This window comes from Podarcis muralis, chromosome 14 (assembly GCF_964188315.1).
Source record: "Podarcis muralis chromosome 14, rPodMur119.hap1.1, whole genome shotgun sequence".
NCBI classification, from domain to species: domain Eukaryota; kingdom Metazoa; phylum Chordata; class Lepidosauria; order Squamata; family Lacertidae; genus Podarcis; species Podarcis muralis.
The window spans coordinates 29,772,198-29,791,217 of record NC_135668.1 but is presented as its reverse complement, the minus strand read 5'-3'; the positions used below and the strand labels follow the sequence as shown (position 1 = coordinate 29,791,217).

Sequence of the window (19,020 nt, the reverse complement as noted above, 5' to 3'; positions counted from 1 at the left end):
CTTTGCTAAAACACTGCATCAGGGGGGAGGGACGGGATGTTAACAGTTTCTTTGCATTTAAGAGCCTGATTATTTTTGTAAGGATGATGTTTCTAGTTTTGACAAATAAAGGCTCAAAAAAAGGCTGGTCGTGAGTTTGTTCTGGGGGTGCCGGATCTGCATCTATCAGATGAATTAGCCGGGGGAAATGAGGTTGGGGCGGGTGGGGGGTTGCTTCTTCGGCGGAAGCCATTCCCCGGCCCGCAAAGGCCCGGAGGTGTCCTTTTCCCACCGGACCTTCTGCGGGCGCTGGACCTGTAGGTGACGTCACTTCCTTTGCAGCCGGGAAGGAGCTCTTCCTTAGCCAATAGGATACTCGGGAGGCTGAGAAGGCGCTAAATGCGAAGAGGAGGGAGCGAGGCGACTGCGGCGAGAGCCGCTTCTGCGGTGAAGGTAGATCCTTGGGAGCGGTGAAGTCGTGGGGGGAGAGGGGGTGCCACGCGGACCGATGCATCGCAGGGGGTTGGACTTGATCATCCATTGGGCTCCTTTCGATTCTGCGAGAGGCCGCCTGCTGCTGGACGACCCCCAGGTCTCCCGCCCCACTGCAAGCAGAGCTGGAGGGGGGCGGGAGCTGCGCTGGGAAGCGCAGACTGGGGTTGTGGGGGCGGCGCTCGGAGCGGCTATGCTGCTGGCAGTGCCAGATTTATGTATAAGTTAAACAAGCTTATACATACCATTGTCAAAACAGAGGCTCAAGCTCCTGCTTCTGCCTACAGTGGGGAACATAACTGCCCTTGAAGTCATTTTCAACTTCTTATTGACCAAAGTTTATTTTCGCTTACGATACTTTTGTATTTCAAGTGTGTAGGTTTTGTTTGTTTTCTCTCCCCCAGCCTACTTAAAAAAACAGAATGGCAGCCGTTCCTCAGAATAACCTGCAGAAGCAGCTTGCACTTCATTCAGCCAAAGCCCCTCTAAGAAACCTGGCGCCTCTCAAACCCAAGACTATGTAAGTATTGCGCCCCCCCCCCCCCGAGCATCTCAAACTGAACATGATCAAAAAGTGGCAATCAATATTTACCAGATATTGAGCATGTACTAGACATTAATGATAGTTACTTGGGGAAATATTTATTTTCCTCTTGCCATAACATGGAAAATACCTTAAGAACTGCATAAAAATAAGGGGGAAAGTAACTCTCTCTCTCTCTCTCTCTCTCTCTCTCTCTCTCTCTCTCTCATACACACACACACACACACACACACAAATAAAAGTGAACGATGTATACAAAATCCTTTTAGAAATTTTAAAAATAGGAGTCCCGGAAAGCTTGGGTAAATGTAAAACACATTTAAAGGTAATTTCTGTCTAATTTCAGGCATTAGTAATGCTTAGAAATAGTTAATGAGCAACATGTTTGGGAATTTAAATACATGGCTTGAAATGAAATGAAAGGCTAATTTTTAAAAAAATCTGGGCATGCTCACTTTCCTGGTCCAATTATCTGTTTCCTGGTACATACTGTATATTGATTGTTATATTTCAAGATACTTTGGTCCACTATAAACATGAATACTAATTTGCTGTTTAAAATTTAAACAGAAAAAGTGATAAGAAACTGAATGCCAAAATGAGACTAAGATTAAATATCTCATTTATTTATTTTTTGCAATGTTTGTATATAGTATTCAAGCATATGTTTGAAAGCAGAGGAAAATACCATGGCATAAAGAATGCAGGACTTGATGAATCACTCAAAGTCTAAATAAACTGTTTGGCTCTTTTGTAGGGGATTTACATTCAAAAAGAAAACCTCTCTTGGTAACTGTACGCCAGTAAAATATTTAGCTGAAACGAAGGATTTGACCTTAAAAGAGAAGGATGCTAACTCTTCCTTGACAAATCCAAGTGTGTCAAAGGATAAGCAGATGAGAATCAGTGAAGTTTTTGAAACAACATTGAAAAAGCAGGAAGGAAAGCACAATTATCCAAATGAGCAATGTCGAGATGTTCTAGATTGTTTCCAGTCTTCTGTAAAAGAAAGTGATGTGGGCAGCAAACCAGATGACCATCAGCTCCTGAAATCAGACCATAATTCTTCATACAATTCAGTTATTAATATTGATGATGTCTGGGATGACACTGATGACTTTGAAATATCTGGTCCACAAAAGGTATGCTCAAAGCGGCCTGGTTCCTTTTCAGACACTCAGTCTGTAAAAGCTAGGAAGGCTCCAAAAAACCATAGTCCCATCCCCAGAAAGTCATTAAAGGCAGATGGCATGGGAAAAGCTAACCAAGAATGTAATGGACCCTCTGTGTGTGAGAAGAACAAAATACAGATTCTTTACAAGGTACCAGATCCTGCTGGAAGCCAGTCTGTCATTTGCCTTGATTCTCCCACACCCAGCCCTTGTGAAAGCTTTGTAAGTGAAAACCTTCAGGAGGAGAAGCCTGTGGAAAGTCCCTTCGGTGACAAAAAGGAAGAGCATTTGAAAGGTAAATGGCTTTCTTTCTAGTCAAGTCTATTAATAGCATTATTTATTTTAAATGTTTATATAGCGTCCTTTGTCCAAGATCTCGATCTGAGTAACAAAGAATCATTAAACCACCCAATACAGAATAAGCCATAAAACTGCATATACTAGTTCATTTTCACACCATGCAAACAGATGTATTCAGTCAGTAAATGCTTTCTAGCACATAGTAGGCTAAATATAAAGGAGCAGGGAGTTTTAGAACTGGGGTCCCACCATGGAGAAGGCCCATCTCCATATGGGCTACAGCACCCAAAGGTGGGGTTTTTTTGCAGGGGGGATAGGTGGCTGGGTTTTTAAGTTGTGTCTGTTAGATTTTTTTCCTGGGTGGATTTTATGTATTACTTGGTGGATTTTATTGATTTTTTAAATTGTCCTCAGTGTGTTTTAAAACTGCTGTTAGTCAAATATTCTTATTGCTTGTGTTAAAGCACAGAATGACGCTGACTTCATCCTAAATGAAAGTGAGGAACCAGATGAAGTGTGGAATGATCCAGCTATGTATGATGTGTTTGAGGATGAAAACTACGTAGACTGCATTCCACCCTCTCCAGAGGAAGAGATACCGTCTTCTGCATCCTCTTTGAAAAGCATTAGGTATGATGGAAATGATAAGTCCACAACTTTGTTATTTACCAGGACCATCTCTGATAGAAGTAGCCCGGGTAGGATGGTGAAATCATGGATCTGGAGTTTTTTCATCAGTGAATGACCAAAATGCTGGTGGAACAAATAAGCTTAGTAAGAAGTGTTTTCTAGCTGATGCGAAAAAGTTTATTCACAGCAGTGTATTTATACGGGATGACTTAACGACTTCTTCTTAATGTTAGGTATGTTTCCAGAGAAGCTGCTGTTGAGAAAACACTGGCCCCTGAAAGTTTGAAAAGCAGCCTTCCAGACTTTGGAGAAACCACCCATGGAAACAGTGATAGGCAGGAAGGTAAAATAACTCCTCCTGAAGGGGCTTCACCTGCTTGCTTTCAGAAAGTGCAGACCTCATTGTGGTCTTCAGATACAGACCTGTCTGCAGCCTTGCACCTGACTAAATCACAGGACTGGGTAGTAAGTGCTTCAGCTTCTATTAAGATTTTTGCAATGTGACTTCAGGTTTTTAAAAAAAACACCTAAGAACTGTGTGGTGGGCATGTTTTCCTGTAAAACTTCCTTTGTTTCCCTTTGAATTACAAACATGCTTAAATTCCACTGAAGTCAGAATGAACTACTAGCACATGGGTAGTCCAAGGATTAGAGAATCTTAAGGACTTCCTTGAAAAAGCAGGTTATTTTCAAGTTGCTGGTAGATTGTGACTAAAGTGGTGCTTTAACCTTACTGTGTTTCATTTCAGACAAGCATTCACTTTTGGGATGGTCCCTCTACAGTGTGATGGAAGACATCTGCAAGCTGGTGGATTCCGTTCCAGAATGGGAGCTGAAATCTTTGTCGTGTGGAAAAGAGCTCCTTCAGCATAGAGATCGCAGGTCTGTCTTGAGATGCCACTAACCCAGAGTGTGTTCACAGACTCTGTTTATCTCTTGTGTCTCTGAGATAAATAGGTAAAGGTAAAGGGATCCCTGACCATTAGCTCCAGTCGTGACCGACTCTGGCGTTGCGGCTGTCATCTCGCTTTACTGGCCGAGGTCATGTGGCCAGCATAACTAAGCTGCTTCTGGCGAACCAGAGCAGCGCACGGAAACACCGTTTACCTTCCCGCCGGAGCAGTACCTATTTATCTACTTGCACTTTGACGTGCTTTCGAACTGCTAGGTTGGCAGGAGCAGGGACCAAGCAACAGGAGGTCACCCCGTCGCTGGGATTCGAACCGCCGACCTTCTGATCGGCAAGTCCTAGGCTCTGTGGTTTAACCCACAGCGGCACCCGCGTCCCCAAAGGGGGCTTTTTTTTGCCACCAGTGTCCCTCCTGAGATAAATACCCTCAAGAAATCCTGGTCTGGCAATTGAGGCAAGTTTATATCAAATTTTTTGGTAAGCAAAGGCATCTTTATCTGGCTCTTTGGCTATTAACCTGACCTATAAAAAGTTGAAATAAGAGGAGACTTGAGAGAAGATATGATAGCCATCTTCAAATATCTAAATGGCTGTCACATGGAGTAAGCTTGTTTTTGCTGAGATCCTTGCATTGCAGGCGGTTGGACTAGATCACCCTTGGGGTCCCTTCCAACTCTGTGATTCTGTGTATTAATAGTTCATATTTTTTCTTTATTTCCAGAAGAAAACTCTTAAAGAATGGCACTAATGGAAGTAGAAAGGACAGTGGCATATCTTTGGATGAAAATTGCAAACTTTATTCTGGACATGAAAGATCTATGGATGGTGGTGTTTCTTTTCAACTGGGAAAAACCTCTGCCACTGACCCTTGTAGGGAATTGTTCATGTCTAGACAACCTTCCCCAAAGGTTGCGCCCCAGCATAACTTTCATTCAACCCCCTCCTTTGTACCAAGCACTCAAGACTCCAGTAATGCTGACCTGTCAATTTTTTCCAAGACTTTTGCTATGGACAGTAGCATCTCGGAAAATGCAGGGTTGTCTCTTTCTAAAAGAGGAGTCGACAACAGAATCTCCTCTCTGAACAGTTCCATCAAAAATCCAAGGACAGAATGGGGAGAAAAGGGTTGGCTGTGTTCAAAGGGGAATCAAGACCAAGAGAAACTCACTCTCCTTCAAAGTAATTTGAGAGAGAATTCCTCAGCAACAGAGAATGTGGCCTTTGATGATGATTTTGATATTGATGACTTTGATGAGTTGGACAGCATAATAAACACTTCAACTTTACAGCCACCTAGTACTTGCTACCAGCGTGCTGAGGAAGCACAGCCTGCCAAACCATTCCTGGAAAAAAGCTCCCTTACAGCTAAGGGAAATGGTCATTTTTCAAATCCTATTTTTCCCAGAGCAAACTGCCAGGGTGCGCCTGCCAAGAACTGCTTGGGTAAATTATGCTAATTCTCTGTCACAGAAGCTAGTTGTGCCAGGGAGCTATTGTGTAATTAACTAATCTGACACATTGCTTGAGTTGCAATGGGAATACTATTCATTGCTTCATCACAGTCACTTGGTAGCAGCTTTGCTTTTCCTTCACGAGGTCACACTTTTGTCACTGCATTTCTGAGTTCTGAAATACTTTGAGAAATGTGACACACACACACACAGGATTTTTCTTCTGTACCGATACCAAATTCTGCTGTAGGGAGTGTATAGCATTTTCCTTTTCAAACAGCAGGAATTTGCTCTCGCATTAACTTGAGCAGTGACGTTCTCTGGTTTTGCATTGTGGTTGTGCTGCTGCTGCTTCTGTGGGGGTTAGGGCTGCTGTTGTGAAATGTCAGCTTTGCTGCCCGACACTGTTTTGTTTCGAAGATAAATTTTGAAAAGATTCACTGGGTCATGTCCAAAGTGAGAGTTAAGCTGGTGCCAAACTCTGCTGTTGTAAATAGTGGGGACAAAAATTGCTTAGATGTGTGAATCAATTACATTCAGTGAGACCAGAAGCATGACTTTGAGTTTAGATTTCACAGGGTCCTATAGTTATATTATTAAGGAATCCAGGATAACTCCCAGCTCTTGATTTTGCATTGCCAACACAGTTGAGGATCACACTCCACCTATCTAGTTCCACTAGTATACTTATAATTATGCAAAATGGGTTAAGAGTAAGCTGTTGATATGCTACAGAGCACACACAAAAACCAAGCAATTGTTATTTATTCTGGTAACCTGTTTTCTTCTAGATCCACAGGTTAAAAATTCACCTTCCAGAAATCCATTGCTAGAGCACTTCAGAGGCTTAGCATTTCCCCATTCTAACGAAATGATGAAGATATTTCACAAAAGATTTGGTCTGCATCACTTCCGGACGAATCAGCTTGAAGCCATCAATGCTGCTCTGTTGGGCGAAGACTGCTTCATCTTAATGCCCACAGGTGTGTGATGGCAAGGGTGCCTGCCAACCGCATGTGGTCTAGGGGGCTAGTCTGGCAACCTGGGAGGTTTTCAGAAGGCGTGCAATGGGTAAAAAGGTGCGGGAGACTCCTGGCAGATGACCTTTTGCCTCCTGAGGTGATGAAGTGCCACAACCTTTTATTGTGTATGTCAGCAAAGTGAAAGGTGCTGTCGTTAAGGACACACAGTGTGCATTTGGACAGCAAAGTTGAAGACTGACAAACAGGTTGTGGGGAGATCTGGATCATAGTGGAGGTGTGGGGTTGCTAAATGCAGGGTGAATTGATTTAAATCGCTGAATATAATCCATGAGTTGAATCATTACTTGTACCCGGCCCATTTGACTAGGTTGCCCCAGCCACTCTGGGCGGCTTCCAACAGGATATAAACAAGTTGCTAATATTTTCTAAGCTGGCATGCATTTCCACTGGCTCTAACGATTAAGCATGATTCTTTGCAACTGGTTAGAGACTTTATGTGACCTAGACAAAGTCATGGAGGAGGGGCTATTGGGGGCTACTACCCACGATGCCTGTGCTCTGCCTCCACAATTGAAGGCTGCAGTGCTTCTGAATACCAGTTGCTGGAAACCACGAGAGAGGAGCGTGCTCTTGTTCTTTGGATCCTGCTTCCGGGTTTCCCAGAAGAGGCATCTGGTTGGTCGTTGTGAGAACAGGATTCTGGTCTTGATGGGGCCCCCTTTGGCTTTATCAAGCACAACTCTTCTGATGTTCTTATGTAGACAGTGTAGCAACTCTTAAAGCATGACATAATGAGAATTTTCGATTAAAAAATAAAAAACACTGTCTGACAAAAGTTACCAGAACTAAAATTCCTAATGCATTGATCATAAAACCTGTACTTAAGTTGTGTTTGCAGTGAACCATTCTTAGTAGGAGTTGGAGGAGTGCAGAAAGTAATTTTGAAACCCAGATTGAAAATTTGTTGAAATATTCTAGGGCGGAGGTTTCTGGCTTTTGCTAAATCTCATCTGGACAACCTGCATTTGCTTACTGCCCAGGTGAGCTTTCCAACTAATCCTTGGTTTTTTCCCTTCCCACAGGAGGTGGGAAGAGCTTATGCTACCAGCTACCAGCTTGCGTTTCAGCGGGAGTCACCATTGTGATCTCCCCCTTGAGGTCACTGATAGTGGATCAAGTTCAGAAGCTAACATCAATGGATGTGAGTTCAAGCCCATGGTTTTCTCATTGATCCTTTGCATGAGGAGAGTTGTCTGCATCTTCATTAGTCGTGACCGATTCTGCTCTTTGCTCTGGGGTATGACTTCATGCAAATTAGAATCTTCCGTTCCTTATTTCCAATATTTGGGCATTGCTATTCAGATTCAAGTTGATCCAAATTTTGGGAGCTCGGCACCATAGCAGGCAAGGAAGGGAGCATGGACACACATTTAGGCCTACATCATGGAAGCTAGTACATTATCTGTGTGTACCGTTTTTGACTTACTGTAGATAATAGTGTAAAATGAGTGTTGAATTCACCTATCCATTTGCTGTTGCATCTATTTAGTCTATCACTGTATCTCAGTGGGAGAGCACCTGCTTTTCATGCAGAAGATCCCTGATTCAATCTAGGGCTGGGAGAGAACCGTATCTGAAATCCCAGAGAGCCGCTGCCAGTCTTTGTAGATAATAGTAAATGGACTAATAGATCTGACTCGGGAACACAGGGAGCTACTTTATACTGAATGCAAACAGCTCTTCTTCTGTCATAGATTCCAGCAACTCACCTGACAGGTGACAAGACTGATGCTGAAGCATCCAGAATCTACATGCAGCTGTCGAAGAAAGACCCCATCATAAAACTCCTCTATGTTACTCCAGAGAAGGTTTGTAGAAGGTCTAAGCACCATCAGCATTGGGTTTTATCATATATAGGATACAGCCCACCAGCCAAAAGAAGCCAGCAGGTTTGGATGGAGGAGAGCTAGGCTTCCATCCCTGCTCACACATGAACTCTGCTTGCATGACTAGAGCAGGCCTCTGCTTATCAATGGTGTAGAAAAATTGGGGTTTAGTTTTTTTGCTGCCCAACTCCCCAAGGGACTGAGACTCCTAAGTTCATGATCACTCAGAGATGAGTGGATGGAGGCAAGGATCTAAAGAAAGCAAAACAGATCCTTATTTATTTATTTATTTTGCAACAGAGTTCCCTCCCCTCCCTGCAAAGGAGGTAAAAGAGACCAAGTGCAAAGAAAAAACATCTCTTTTTAAAGGGCTACATTTTGGCCCCTTTACAAACCAGAAATTACATCACACACAAGGTGGGGCTACAGTGGCTCAGGCAGGTCAAGGTGTGACATTCCCGAGGATTTAGCAAGTTTTACATAGTTCCAGACAAGGTTTATGCAAAATATTAGCATTTGTTGAGACAATCAGGATGCCCAGCCAACATCCCTCAGTGCAGAGCATTTCGGCAAACAACGACAATTAACACAAAGGAGGTTCATAGATTTGGGAGAGGAATCCCTTCAGGAACTTTCCCTGATTGCTATCTGCCTTTGTGTTCTCAGGCAAGAGGGATTATGGAGGACTCGAATTATACAGTTATAAATGATTTTATGCAATGTTCCATAGGAAATTCAGGTTGTCCTTGTTTTAACAGGCTAGAATGAAAGTATACTGGTTCTCCAAGATACTTCCCTCTGCAGAGAAAACATTTAGAGTCCTTAGGAGAGCCAAGATGGCTTTTTGACATTGTTCTGTGTGTAAAGTGTAATTTCTCTCGATAAATTTTCCAAATGTTGAAGGGTGAAGGATTGGTTTTCTGTGGACTGGGTGTCTGCTATGTGTGCACCCTAACACCAAGTCTATCTGAAATGGTGGATGAGGGCAAATGAGATAAGGAGGCTAAAGCACTTTTTATGCTGAAAAGTGATGTAGGAAGGAATTTGCTACGTGCGAATATACAGTGATAGCAATTCTCCACTAAAGTTTCTGGATCCTTGGGTGTGGGTCTTCCTTAGGTCTGCTCGAGTGGCCGGCTGATGTCAACCCTGGAGAATCTCTATGAGCGGAAGCTGTTGGCGCGCTTTGTGATTGACGAGGCACACTGCGTTAGTCAGGTGACCTTCTCTTTTTTGGAAATGTCAGAGAGGTTGGGGAACCAGCTGAACCCTTGCATTGATCTGTAAGCAAATTAACTTTTTAAAAAAAATATTTTGACTAGTGGGGCCATGACTTCCGCCAAGACTACAAGCGGCTGAATATGCTTCGTAAGAAATTTGCTTCCGTTCCTATGATGGCTCTTACTGCCACCGCAAACGCAAGGGTGCAAAAGGATGTCCTGAATCAACTGGAGATGCTGAAGCCACAGGTGTAAGTTTGATCTACACCAGGAATTCTCCAGCTTACTATACCCAGTGGCCCACATGAGATCGCTGAAAACCACCAAGGCTTAAAATGGTGGCTAGTGGCATTTGCTGTGTCTGGCATCATCAGCTGGCAATTGCTGACATCTTTTTCTAAGCGATATCTAAACAGTCTTTGGAAATTCTCTGGCACAGCCTTTAGCTCATGAAAAGGAGTTCCATAGGTCAGCTTTCCTCAAGCTACCTGCAGGCATTTGTTCTGGAGGTATTGTGACTCAGCCTTACCATTTTTGTCAGAATTCAGTCCCATTTTAGTCGGGTAAGGTAAAGGTAAAGGTACCCCTGCCCGTACGGGCCAGTCTTGACAGACTCTAGGGTTGTGCGCCCATCTCACTTAAGAGGCCGGGGGCCAGCGCTGTCCGGAGACACTTCCGGGTCACGTGGCCAGCGTGACAAAGCTGCATCTGGCGAGCCAGCGCAGCACACGGAAACGCCGTTTACCTTTCCGCCAGTAAGCGGTCCCTATTTATCTACTTGCACCCGAGGGTGCTTTCGAACTGCTAGGTTGGCAGGTGCTGGGACCGAACGACGGGAGCGCACCCCGCCGCGTGGATTCGAACCGCCGACCATGCGATCAGCAAGCCCTAGGCGCTGAGGTTTTACCCACAGTGCCACCCGCGTCCCCTTTTAGTCAGGTAGAGAAGGCCTTTTATTTTTATATTTTCCTTGCCCTGCCCCCAAGCATCCCAGAAGTTGTTTTTTAATCCCATCTCCTATGATATCTCCCCCCTATTTTCCTTTCACACTCAGCTTGAATCTTCTCCCCACCCCACAAGCCCCAGACACTAGTTTTTCATCCTTTTGGCCTATTTCCTTTAGATTGACTTCTTTGCCCTATAACAGATCTGTTATCTCTTTCTCTTCCTTTCTCTTCCCTGTGTGTGTTTATTTCCTTCAGTGCCACTTCTGGCCCTTTCCTCTAAGAGAAAGAAATGACTTACCTGCCCTCCTTGGCCTCTCAGCCTCCTTTACTCAGCATACAAGGAGCTGCTGGTGTGTCCAGCCCAGACGCTATGGCATGGTGGGAGCCATACAAGTACATGAGGAGGCACTGGTGGCTTTTCTTAAGATATCATTTAAGATACTCATATCCTTTAGCAATTTACTGTTTTTTAAAGAAGAAAAAATTACTTTTCTTGTGATGGATATTTTCTAGGTTTAGTATGAGCTTTAACAGGCGGAACCTGAAATACGATGTTTTGCCCAAGAAGCCCAAAAGTGTTGCGCTGGACTGCTTGGATTGGATCCGAAAATACCATCCAAGTGAGTTTAGTTCCTTTCCTTCCTCTGGCAGGATGTATTTGTGTGAATTGAGGCTTTTTCAAAGAATGAAACAATTGTAGAGTTGGAAGGGGCTCCTGAGGGTCATCTAGTCCAACCCCCTGCAATGCCGGAATCTCAAATAAAGCATCCACGACAGGTGGCCACCCAACCTTTGCTTAAAAAGCTCCAATGAAGGAGAGGCCACCACCTTCCGAAGGAGTCTGTTCCACTATCAAACAGCTATCACTGTCAGAAAGTTCTTCAGTTCTGTGAAATGTAGCTCAGAGGGGTGTGCGACTTCCGCTGTCACTTTTAATTTACTTTATTTGAGAGGACTGAATACTCCAGCTCCCATATTTCGCCTGTTTTTTCCTTTTTCTTTAGATGACTCTGGGATAATTTATTGCCTCTCCCGATACGAATGTGACTCCGTTGCCAGCACTTTGCAGAGCTCTGGCCTTTCTGCACTTGCCTATCATGCTGGTCTCACGGACAGCACCAGAGACCATGTGCAGCAGAAGTGGATTAATCAGGACGGATGCCAGGTAAAGGAGACGAAACTGCAGAAGATGCTGATATCACACACAAGTAGAAATATTAAAAACGAACACAGGGTGTAGCCAGCACAGATCTAAATGGTTGTTAGCTCCTGTGGCAAAACAAATGGCCCTGTCTGTTTAGCTGGTCAGTTTTCTGTGGCCTTTCTCAATGGATTTGTGTGCGTGTGTTCATCTTTACCTCCTTGAGGTGAGCCGGAAGTCGATCAGAGTATCAAGCCAGAAAGCACTGTGTCAGTTCAGTGTATAAAGTGTGTTTGTGATGCACTGCTTGCCCTTGGCAGTATGCAAATCCTGTTTTTGTTCTCTTCCAGATTATATGTGCAACCATTGCTTTCGGCATGGGGATTGATAAACCTGATGTGCGCTTCGTGATCCATGCCTCTCTTCCTAAATCTGTTGAAGGTTACTATCAGGAGTCGGGCAGAGCTGGGCGTGATGGAGAAATTTCTCACTGCCTGCTCTTCTACACCTATAGTGATGTCAACAGGCTGAGAAGACTCATATTTAGTAAGCATTTCTCTGCGACATCTCAAATCTTGTGACCAGAATCATGCAAGAATAGGCTTCAGTGTGTGTGGGGGGGGGGGTAATTTTATAATTGTTGTCATAGAACAGTTTTAGCAGCCCACTTCAGCCATCATGGCTATAAAACATAGAAGCACCGCCTGCAATAGAATGACTTGGCGTTTGCCTCTCAAGTTTTAGGCTTTAAGCGTTTTCACTTAGGTTGCTTGGAACAAGCAGTGTGCAGCATCTAACCATAGGAGACTATAAATACTGTAAACTTCCTGAAGAATTCCTTTCCCATAAACAAATCAATTTTTATATGGAAAAAATGCTGCAGTGTCTCATTCCTTTCTCTTCTGTGTATCCTACTAAAATGGGTTGAAATGCAGCTCACAAACTTAAAGTTTGAACCTTTTGGCTTCTTCTTCATGCATGTCTGCAAATTGTTGGTCGGAAGGAAAAGCAAGCTCTCGCTCTGTGTGTATGTTCCGTAATAAGTCAAAAGGTGCATTATTTGAATTTCAGTGGAAAAAGATGGGAACAGCCACACACGGCAGACACATTTCAACAATCTCTACAGCATGGTCCATTACTGTGAGAATATCGTGGAGTGCCGGAGAGTACAGCTGCTGGCCTACTTTGGGGAAACAGGCTTCAACTCTAGGTTTTGCAAGGAACACCCTGAAGTCAGTTGTGACAACTGCAGCAGGAAGCAGGTAAGCTTCTTAACTCTTCAAAATGTGTTATCTCTTTAGAGGTTAGAACACATGTATTTCTGGTAGCGACTGGGCAGGAGTGATTTTTGGGCTGAAGAAACTATGGATGGCAACTTGCAGACAATGACTTTCAGCTGTTTTCTTCAATGTATGACTCGTTTTTTCTTGTATTTCCTTCAGATGAATCGCTCAAATTTAAACTAACACTTCACTTAGCTTGTATATCTTGAGTTTGGAACGGTATCCAAATTGGGGCCAATACTGTATTGTCAGGTGTAGTGCAACAAATCAATCTTTCCTCCTCAAAACTGTTTTTGTTAGGATTATAAACCACGGAACGTGACAGAAGATGTGAAAAACATTGTTAGGTTTGTTCAGGAGCATTGTGGCGAGAATCGAGTAAGAAGGAATAACACAGGGAGGTACACCTTGAATATGATGATTGACATTTTCTTGGGTAAGTTGCAGTGTATGCTGTCAACACTCAGTGTTGGATTTGTTTCTTGATCACTGGTTCCCAAAGCGAGTGGTACCAGCTCCTGGAAGGGGGGATTACCTAGGGGAGTGCTAAGAGGCAAGGGGGAGGCAGAGAGGTGTCAATTACTATCAGACTTTGAAAAGCTGGTATCACTGGATTAATTTAATCAATTTTGTCGAATTAATTAAAAAGTTTTAATTGGATTTTGAACAAATGTGCAATTAGTTGTTACTGTTTTGACTTCTGTTATCTTCCTTAGTGGGTCATGTATGTTAAATAATAATAAATATTCCTTACATAATTTTCTGGTGAGTGAGGAGTAGCTAGCCAACCTCCCAAGTGGTTTTGGTTCATTTTGCCATCTGCCCTTGGTCATGAGAGGGAAGGTATTTAAATCACTGGTGAGTCCTCACTCTGGGGATTCTTGTGCTGAAGCATCCTGCTTTTGCCTTTATTAAGAAGACACACTGTGTTTTTCTGTACAGGTACAAAGAGTGCCAAGATTCAGTCTGGCCTGTTTGGCAAAGGAGCAGCCTACTCACGCCATAATGCTGAGCGACTCTTTAGGAAACTGGTACTGGACAAGATTCTAGAGGAAGACCTTTACATCACTGCTAATGACCAAGCAGTTGCATATGTCCAGATTGGTGAGAAAGCTTATGCTGTGCTGAATGGATCTCTGCAGGTGTGTAAGAGCTAAATTCATCTATTTGCCTAAAGTGTCATGCCCTGTCTCCTCCTCAAGTAGGTGTTAGAAGCTTGGAGCCACCCTTAAGAAAATCTCAAGTCTTGCAGAGATGCTCCTTTTCCTCTAATGAGTACCTTCATCCTCTTCCTGTGTTGCTGTCATAGTCTCAAGCTGTATAGAAGGAAACTGCACATCTTAGTTTCAGTTGTACATTAGTGAGATTTTCTTCTGCTGCTTCCTTCAGGTAGAGTTCCATGAAACTGAAAGTGCCAGCAGCATTCGCAAGCACCAAAGGGCGTCCGTGATCAAAATTTCCCAGCGGGAAGAGATGGTTAAGAAATGTCTCTCAGAACTCACAGATGTCTGCAAAAACCTTGGGAAAGCGTTTGATGTCCATTACTTCAATGTTTTTAACACTGCCACGCTGAAAAGAATTGCAGGTGATGTTGGTGCTCATGGAGAAATGGTTCAAGTCTGTGTCTGTGAATGAAGTACAGTACCGTTGCGTCTTGTATGCACAATTTCAACCTTGTGTGGTTGAAAGCCAGCCAGCTGAAATCCTGCAAATTAATTGCATGCAAGCTCCTTTTACGCTGCATTTTCATGGCGTGGAAAGAGCTTTTAAGCTCTCAGACTTTCTTACTCAGCTGGCCCAGCAAGATTCTGTGAGAGCGTTCCTGAGCCCAGTAAGCTAAGCATGAGCTTAAAACTGCTCTGCCTTGCTTGGAAGGTGTAAGGATGGTCATGCAGGGGTGGTCCCAAGGGAGTGGTTCAGGTGTATGTGTTTTTGCATATATGCGCCATCCCCAGAGCATATCCCCCATGCAAGACGTGGTTGTACTGTAACTCTTTCCCTCTGTGATATTCCTGGTGTCTGCCAGGTGGCATGGCTTGCATGGGAATTTCAGAACAACTCTCTTAATAGCAGAACTGAGAGATTTTGCTGTGCTCTTTTTGTATGAAGATAGAAAGCAAATGGACTGTTCTGCTTGTAAAAGAAGTCACCGCCTTGTGTGGTGATCAATCTTTTCAACAACAAAAAATGTTCAGCATATGTATCCTTGTCCCTGCTTATAGCAGACATTCTCAGATGTCAAGCCATTTTAAAGATCTGTTTTTCTTTCCCGGTCTCCAGAGACACTGTCTCCAGACCCTGCAGTTCTGCTTCAGATTGATGGTGTTACGGAGGACAAGTTAGAGAAGTATGGAGCAGAAATCATTGAAGTGCTGCAGAAGTATTATGAATGGACACTGCCAGGTATTGTGTGACTTCATTTTCCGGTTATGCACGTTATTTATTTATAAGTGTGGTCACTTCAGTTATTGTTTTTCTCTGCATGATTACCATTGGAACGAGGAACTCCTTGGGGAGCCCTTTATATAAATGGCTTTTTATGCAATCTCGGTCACTTCAGTCATGATGATGATACTCCCCCCCCCCCCATGATGGAAGCAACTCAAACCATGCCAGCAGCCATTTATGCAGACTGCTCACATATTCCTTTTTCCGTGACAGTGGTGCAAATGGCACTGCCACCCTGAAGTGGTTTTCAGACCAGCAATTCTCTTGCTTTACATCATAACACTATCTGTGCTAAGGGGAAGCGGAGAAGCTGCAGGGTTATGGTCTGTGTTTGGCAACATCCAAAGCCACAGGATTAAAGACACCTGGGTCTGTTTCAACAGTGGAAAACAAGCCTCTTTCGGCTACAGAAGCCGATGCCGAAAGAAATTCCAGTACTGATGAAGCAGAGGAGGAGCTGCATACAACATCTGCCTATTTCCACAACAGACCCAACAAGGGAAGGAAGAGAAAAAAGCCTCAGTTCTTCAGAGAATCAAAGAGGAAAATGAGGTCTGGAGGCCAGCAGGCTCGTTCTAAAGGGTATGGCTGGTTGTTTTTTAATCCTTCGGTGGCAAGTAAGCCAGATATAACACATGGGATTAAAGCCCTTCTACGGTGCCAATTAAGAACACGTTTACAGTAAAGTACAATAATTTTTATTGTGAAGACCTCACAAGGAGTGAGGAGCACATTGCCATAGTAGCAACATGGGATCACTTAATTTTAAGCCATCCCATAAAATCTTGACTGACAAAGCTGCGATGCCAGCCTGGAAGTGCTGTCCCTTTCAGGGTGTCCTTGTGGAACACAGCAATTCCCACCTTACTTATGTGTAAGGCTGGGTGTGTAGGGCTGGATGAAATGGACAAAAACAATTGGGAGAATTCACCTAGAAGAGGGAGAATTCGCCTAGAAGAGAAGCACCTAGAAGAGAGGGATGTGCTGGTGCTAAAGGGTTAGTGTCTCAGCAGTGAGGTCAAGAGCCCCAATGCCAAACTGAAATCATGTTGGTATTCTGTTCTCCACCTTATAAATGTACAAATGAAACATTTGGCCAAAATGCAGAGCAGAAATGTTGGAGGTTGTTTTTTAGGGATTTAAATCTCATAAGGCTCTTGAGACAACAGAAAAAGTATATATGCATGCTTACAAAATTACTGGGTCAATGACCTATATTTCCCTTTCTAACTTTCTAGGGGTTACAGAACCGGCAAGAAGACATCATCTAACTCCAAAAGTTCCACATCTTACATTCCTCCTGCCAAGCCAGGAATTGGCAAAAGGCCTGCAATTATGGCACCGCCAAAACCACAAAGCAGACAATACCTTAAGCCTTCTTTCTCATTTTTGTAATATCCTTAGAGACTTTTTAATTTCTATGGAAGCTGTTTAACTAATTTTTTATTGAGGTGTAACACTCATGCCTAATGTTAATAAATACATTTGCTTGAACCATACTGTGAGAGTTTCTAGCAAGGCACCTTGTGAGCCACGCTAATAAAGTGTTTGGTGGTATCTAAGTCCTCTGTTGTATTGGTCCCCATTTCCCCAAATAGCTTGCTGACTTCAGTATTCTATTCTGAACATTTTGTCCATGAGAGATGGAGAACTTCATGCATTTGTGGATCATGCCACATCTATTTCATTTTACTTTGTTTGTTTAAAACATTCAAAGCAGCCCACTGATAGGTAATGAAGCATGAGACTATTTTATTCCTAATGATAAGAAACCTTGCAAAATGTATGTTAACAGACAAGCTTCTGGTCTGAACAGCTGTGAATACTAGAGTTTTGAAATTTGTCTTTGCAGAACTTTTTACACGGACGACAATAATTAAATATATGAATACAAACTCTTGAAGAAAAAGACCCCAATGTTATTAACTGATGGGTAATAGGACTAGTAACTTCATGTAGTATTAGCTGAGGCTTGCATGTTTTGGGTAAGTGTACTGAACACATCCCAAGGCCTTCCTGACTCCCAGGTTTAGCCCTCAGGGCCTGTCTGAGAAAGCCTCCTTCAACCTCTCCAAAATATTTCTCAGGATGCTTGCCAGGGTTCCCATCTGCCTTAACCTGCTCCACATGGATTCTGCCACAGTGCAGAGCTGATCAATGCTCAGTTCCCTCTCTAGGTGTTCAAAATTATCCTTTATTATATCAAAGAGCAAGATGAATCCTCAAAAATGTGGACTCCGTTATTCTGTGGCTGCAAGTAGTGCATGAGATCTGTGTGGAGTTTCTCTCTCTCTCTCCAAACTTGTAACTGAATTGGTACTCAATTCAGTTAACTCTAAAATAAATAAATTAATAATAATAATAATAATAATAATATATTTATGCCCCACCCATCTGGCTGGGTTTCCCCATTAAACATAGCCTCATTAACCACGTGACTAGAGGTATTAAGCACATTTTTTTGCTAGGATATCTCAAGTAAGTGTTCTAGAACAGGTAAATGCCTTTAAAATGCTCCAAACCAATGGCTGCCAAACACCTAAGGTCTAATATTTATGTGACAATAAACAAATTGGTCATTTTACCTAAGTAAATTTGGACTTCTGGATCACCATATCAAAAAGGCTGGGAACCACTAGTCCAGATGAATTCTAATGTACTGCAGATTTCACTGTGCAGCTGTACAAGCTAAACTGCATCCCTCAGCTTGTCAGCATTAACCTACCTGGCTAGCGGCTGTTCAACAAGTTATCTTAAAATATCTTTTTAAGTTACACTCCTGCAAACATGGCAGGTGTTCTGTAAGCTGTCACAATAAGAACCCCCTTCCTGTGTTCTGTCAGGCCTTGCAGAACAAATGCATATGAATGCAAATACTGATGCTGTCTTTTTGTAAGTAATGAGAACACGAGTCTTGTCACAGTATATTAAGATATACATGTTACCTGAAGAGCCAAGCAAACAAAATTAATTTAAACATTAATCTGCAGAAACATCAAAGCATGTTGGTGACAAGTAAGGGTGGAAAATATCTTTTGAAGATATTCAAAAGATTCACTCGGCAGAATACTTAGGAAAAAAATCTGTAAAATGTATAGTTTTAGCAATGAGTACATAGTTCACTGTAGCCTGGACATCCAAATCTGAAATACAGCAGTATTGCATATTGCCATTCCTCACTGCTCAGGTTATTGTATATTGCAATCCTAGTTACTTGCAATCCTAGTTGGCAAAGCCACCCCTTGGCTCCCCAGAAGGCTTATTCTTGCCCTATTTTACCACCATAACCTTTCTTCATGTGCTGCCAAACTCCAGCACCTTGTAACTGGTGCACAGGTGCAAAGGTTCCAAGCCGAAGTTTGTGGGAGCCATTTCTGGCTGCATTCTTCCAAGGCAAGCAGGATGCATGCTGTTATAAGAAAAACTGCTCCCTTTCCCTTATGGGGTATTCTGGAGCTTGTATAGAGTCCTTAAGTGGGTTCCCTATCGGTAGGAGAAAATAACAGAGGCCAACAAGAGTATATTGAGAAGCAAAGAGGATGGTAAGCCTGACTTTTATTCAAGGAACAGTTGCAACAGGCTCCCCACTCACCACATGCAGGAGGGAGAACCCTGAACAATGGTGCGCAAGCAG

General features: G+C 43.2%; 1 protein-coding gene across 5 annotated transcripts; it reads left to right on the top strand.

The window, feature by feature from the left end:
* The first annotated feature begins 329 nt into the window (after positions 1-329).
* BLM (BLM RecQ like helicase) lies at positions 330-16,880 on the top strand. Of its 5 annotated transcripts, none has more exons than XM_028705943.2 (22): positions 330-432; positions 876-991; positions 1,773-2,482; positions 2,952-3,117; positions 3,351-3,460; positions 3,867-3,999; positions 4,749-5,446; positions 6,270-6,461; positions 7,544-7,662; positions 8,216-8,329; positions 9,467-9,565; positions 9,670-9,818; positions 11,028-11,134; positions 11,519-11,679; positions 12,006-12,201; positions 12,727-12,917; positions 13,239-13,374; positions 13,881-14,080; positions 14,328-14,523; positions 15,219-15,341; positions 15,734-15,968; positions 16,625-16,880. In XM_028705943.2, exons 2-22 carry the CDS (start codon positions 894-896, stop codon positions 16,779-16,781), a joined length of 4,290 nt encoding a protein of 1,429 aa, XP_028561776.2. In that variant the 5' UTR covers positions 330-432; positions 876-893; the 3' UTR covers positions 16,782-16,880. The 5 variants fall into 5 exon arrangements, with proteins under 5 accessions (XP_028561776.2, XP_028561777.2, XP_077775242.1 ...); XM_028705944.2 differs by having other exon boundaries at positions 4,749-5,470; positions 15,770-15,968; XM_077919116.1 differs by having other exon boundaries at positions 4,749-5,470; positions 15,740-15,968.
* Positions 16,881-19,020: the final 2,140 nt, after the last annotated feature.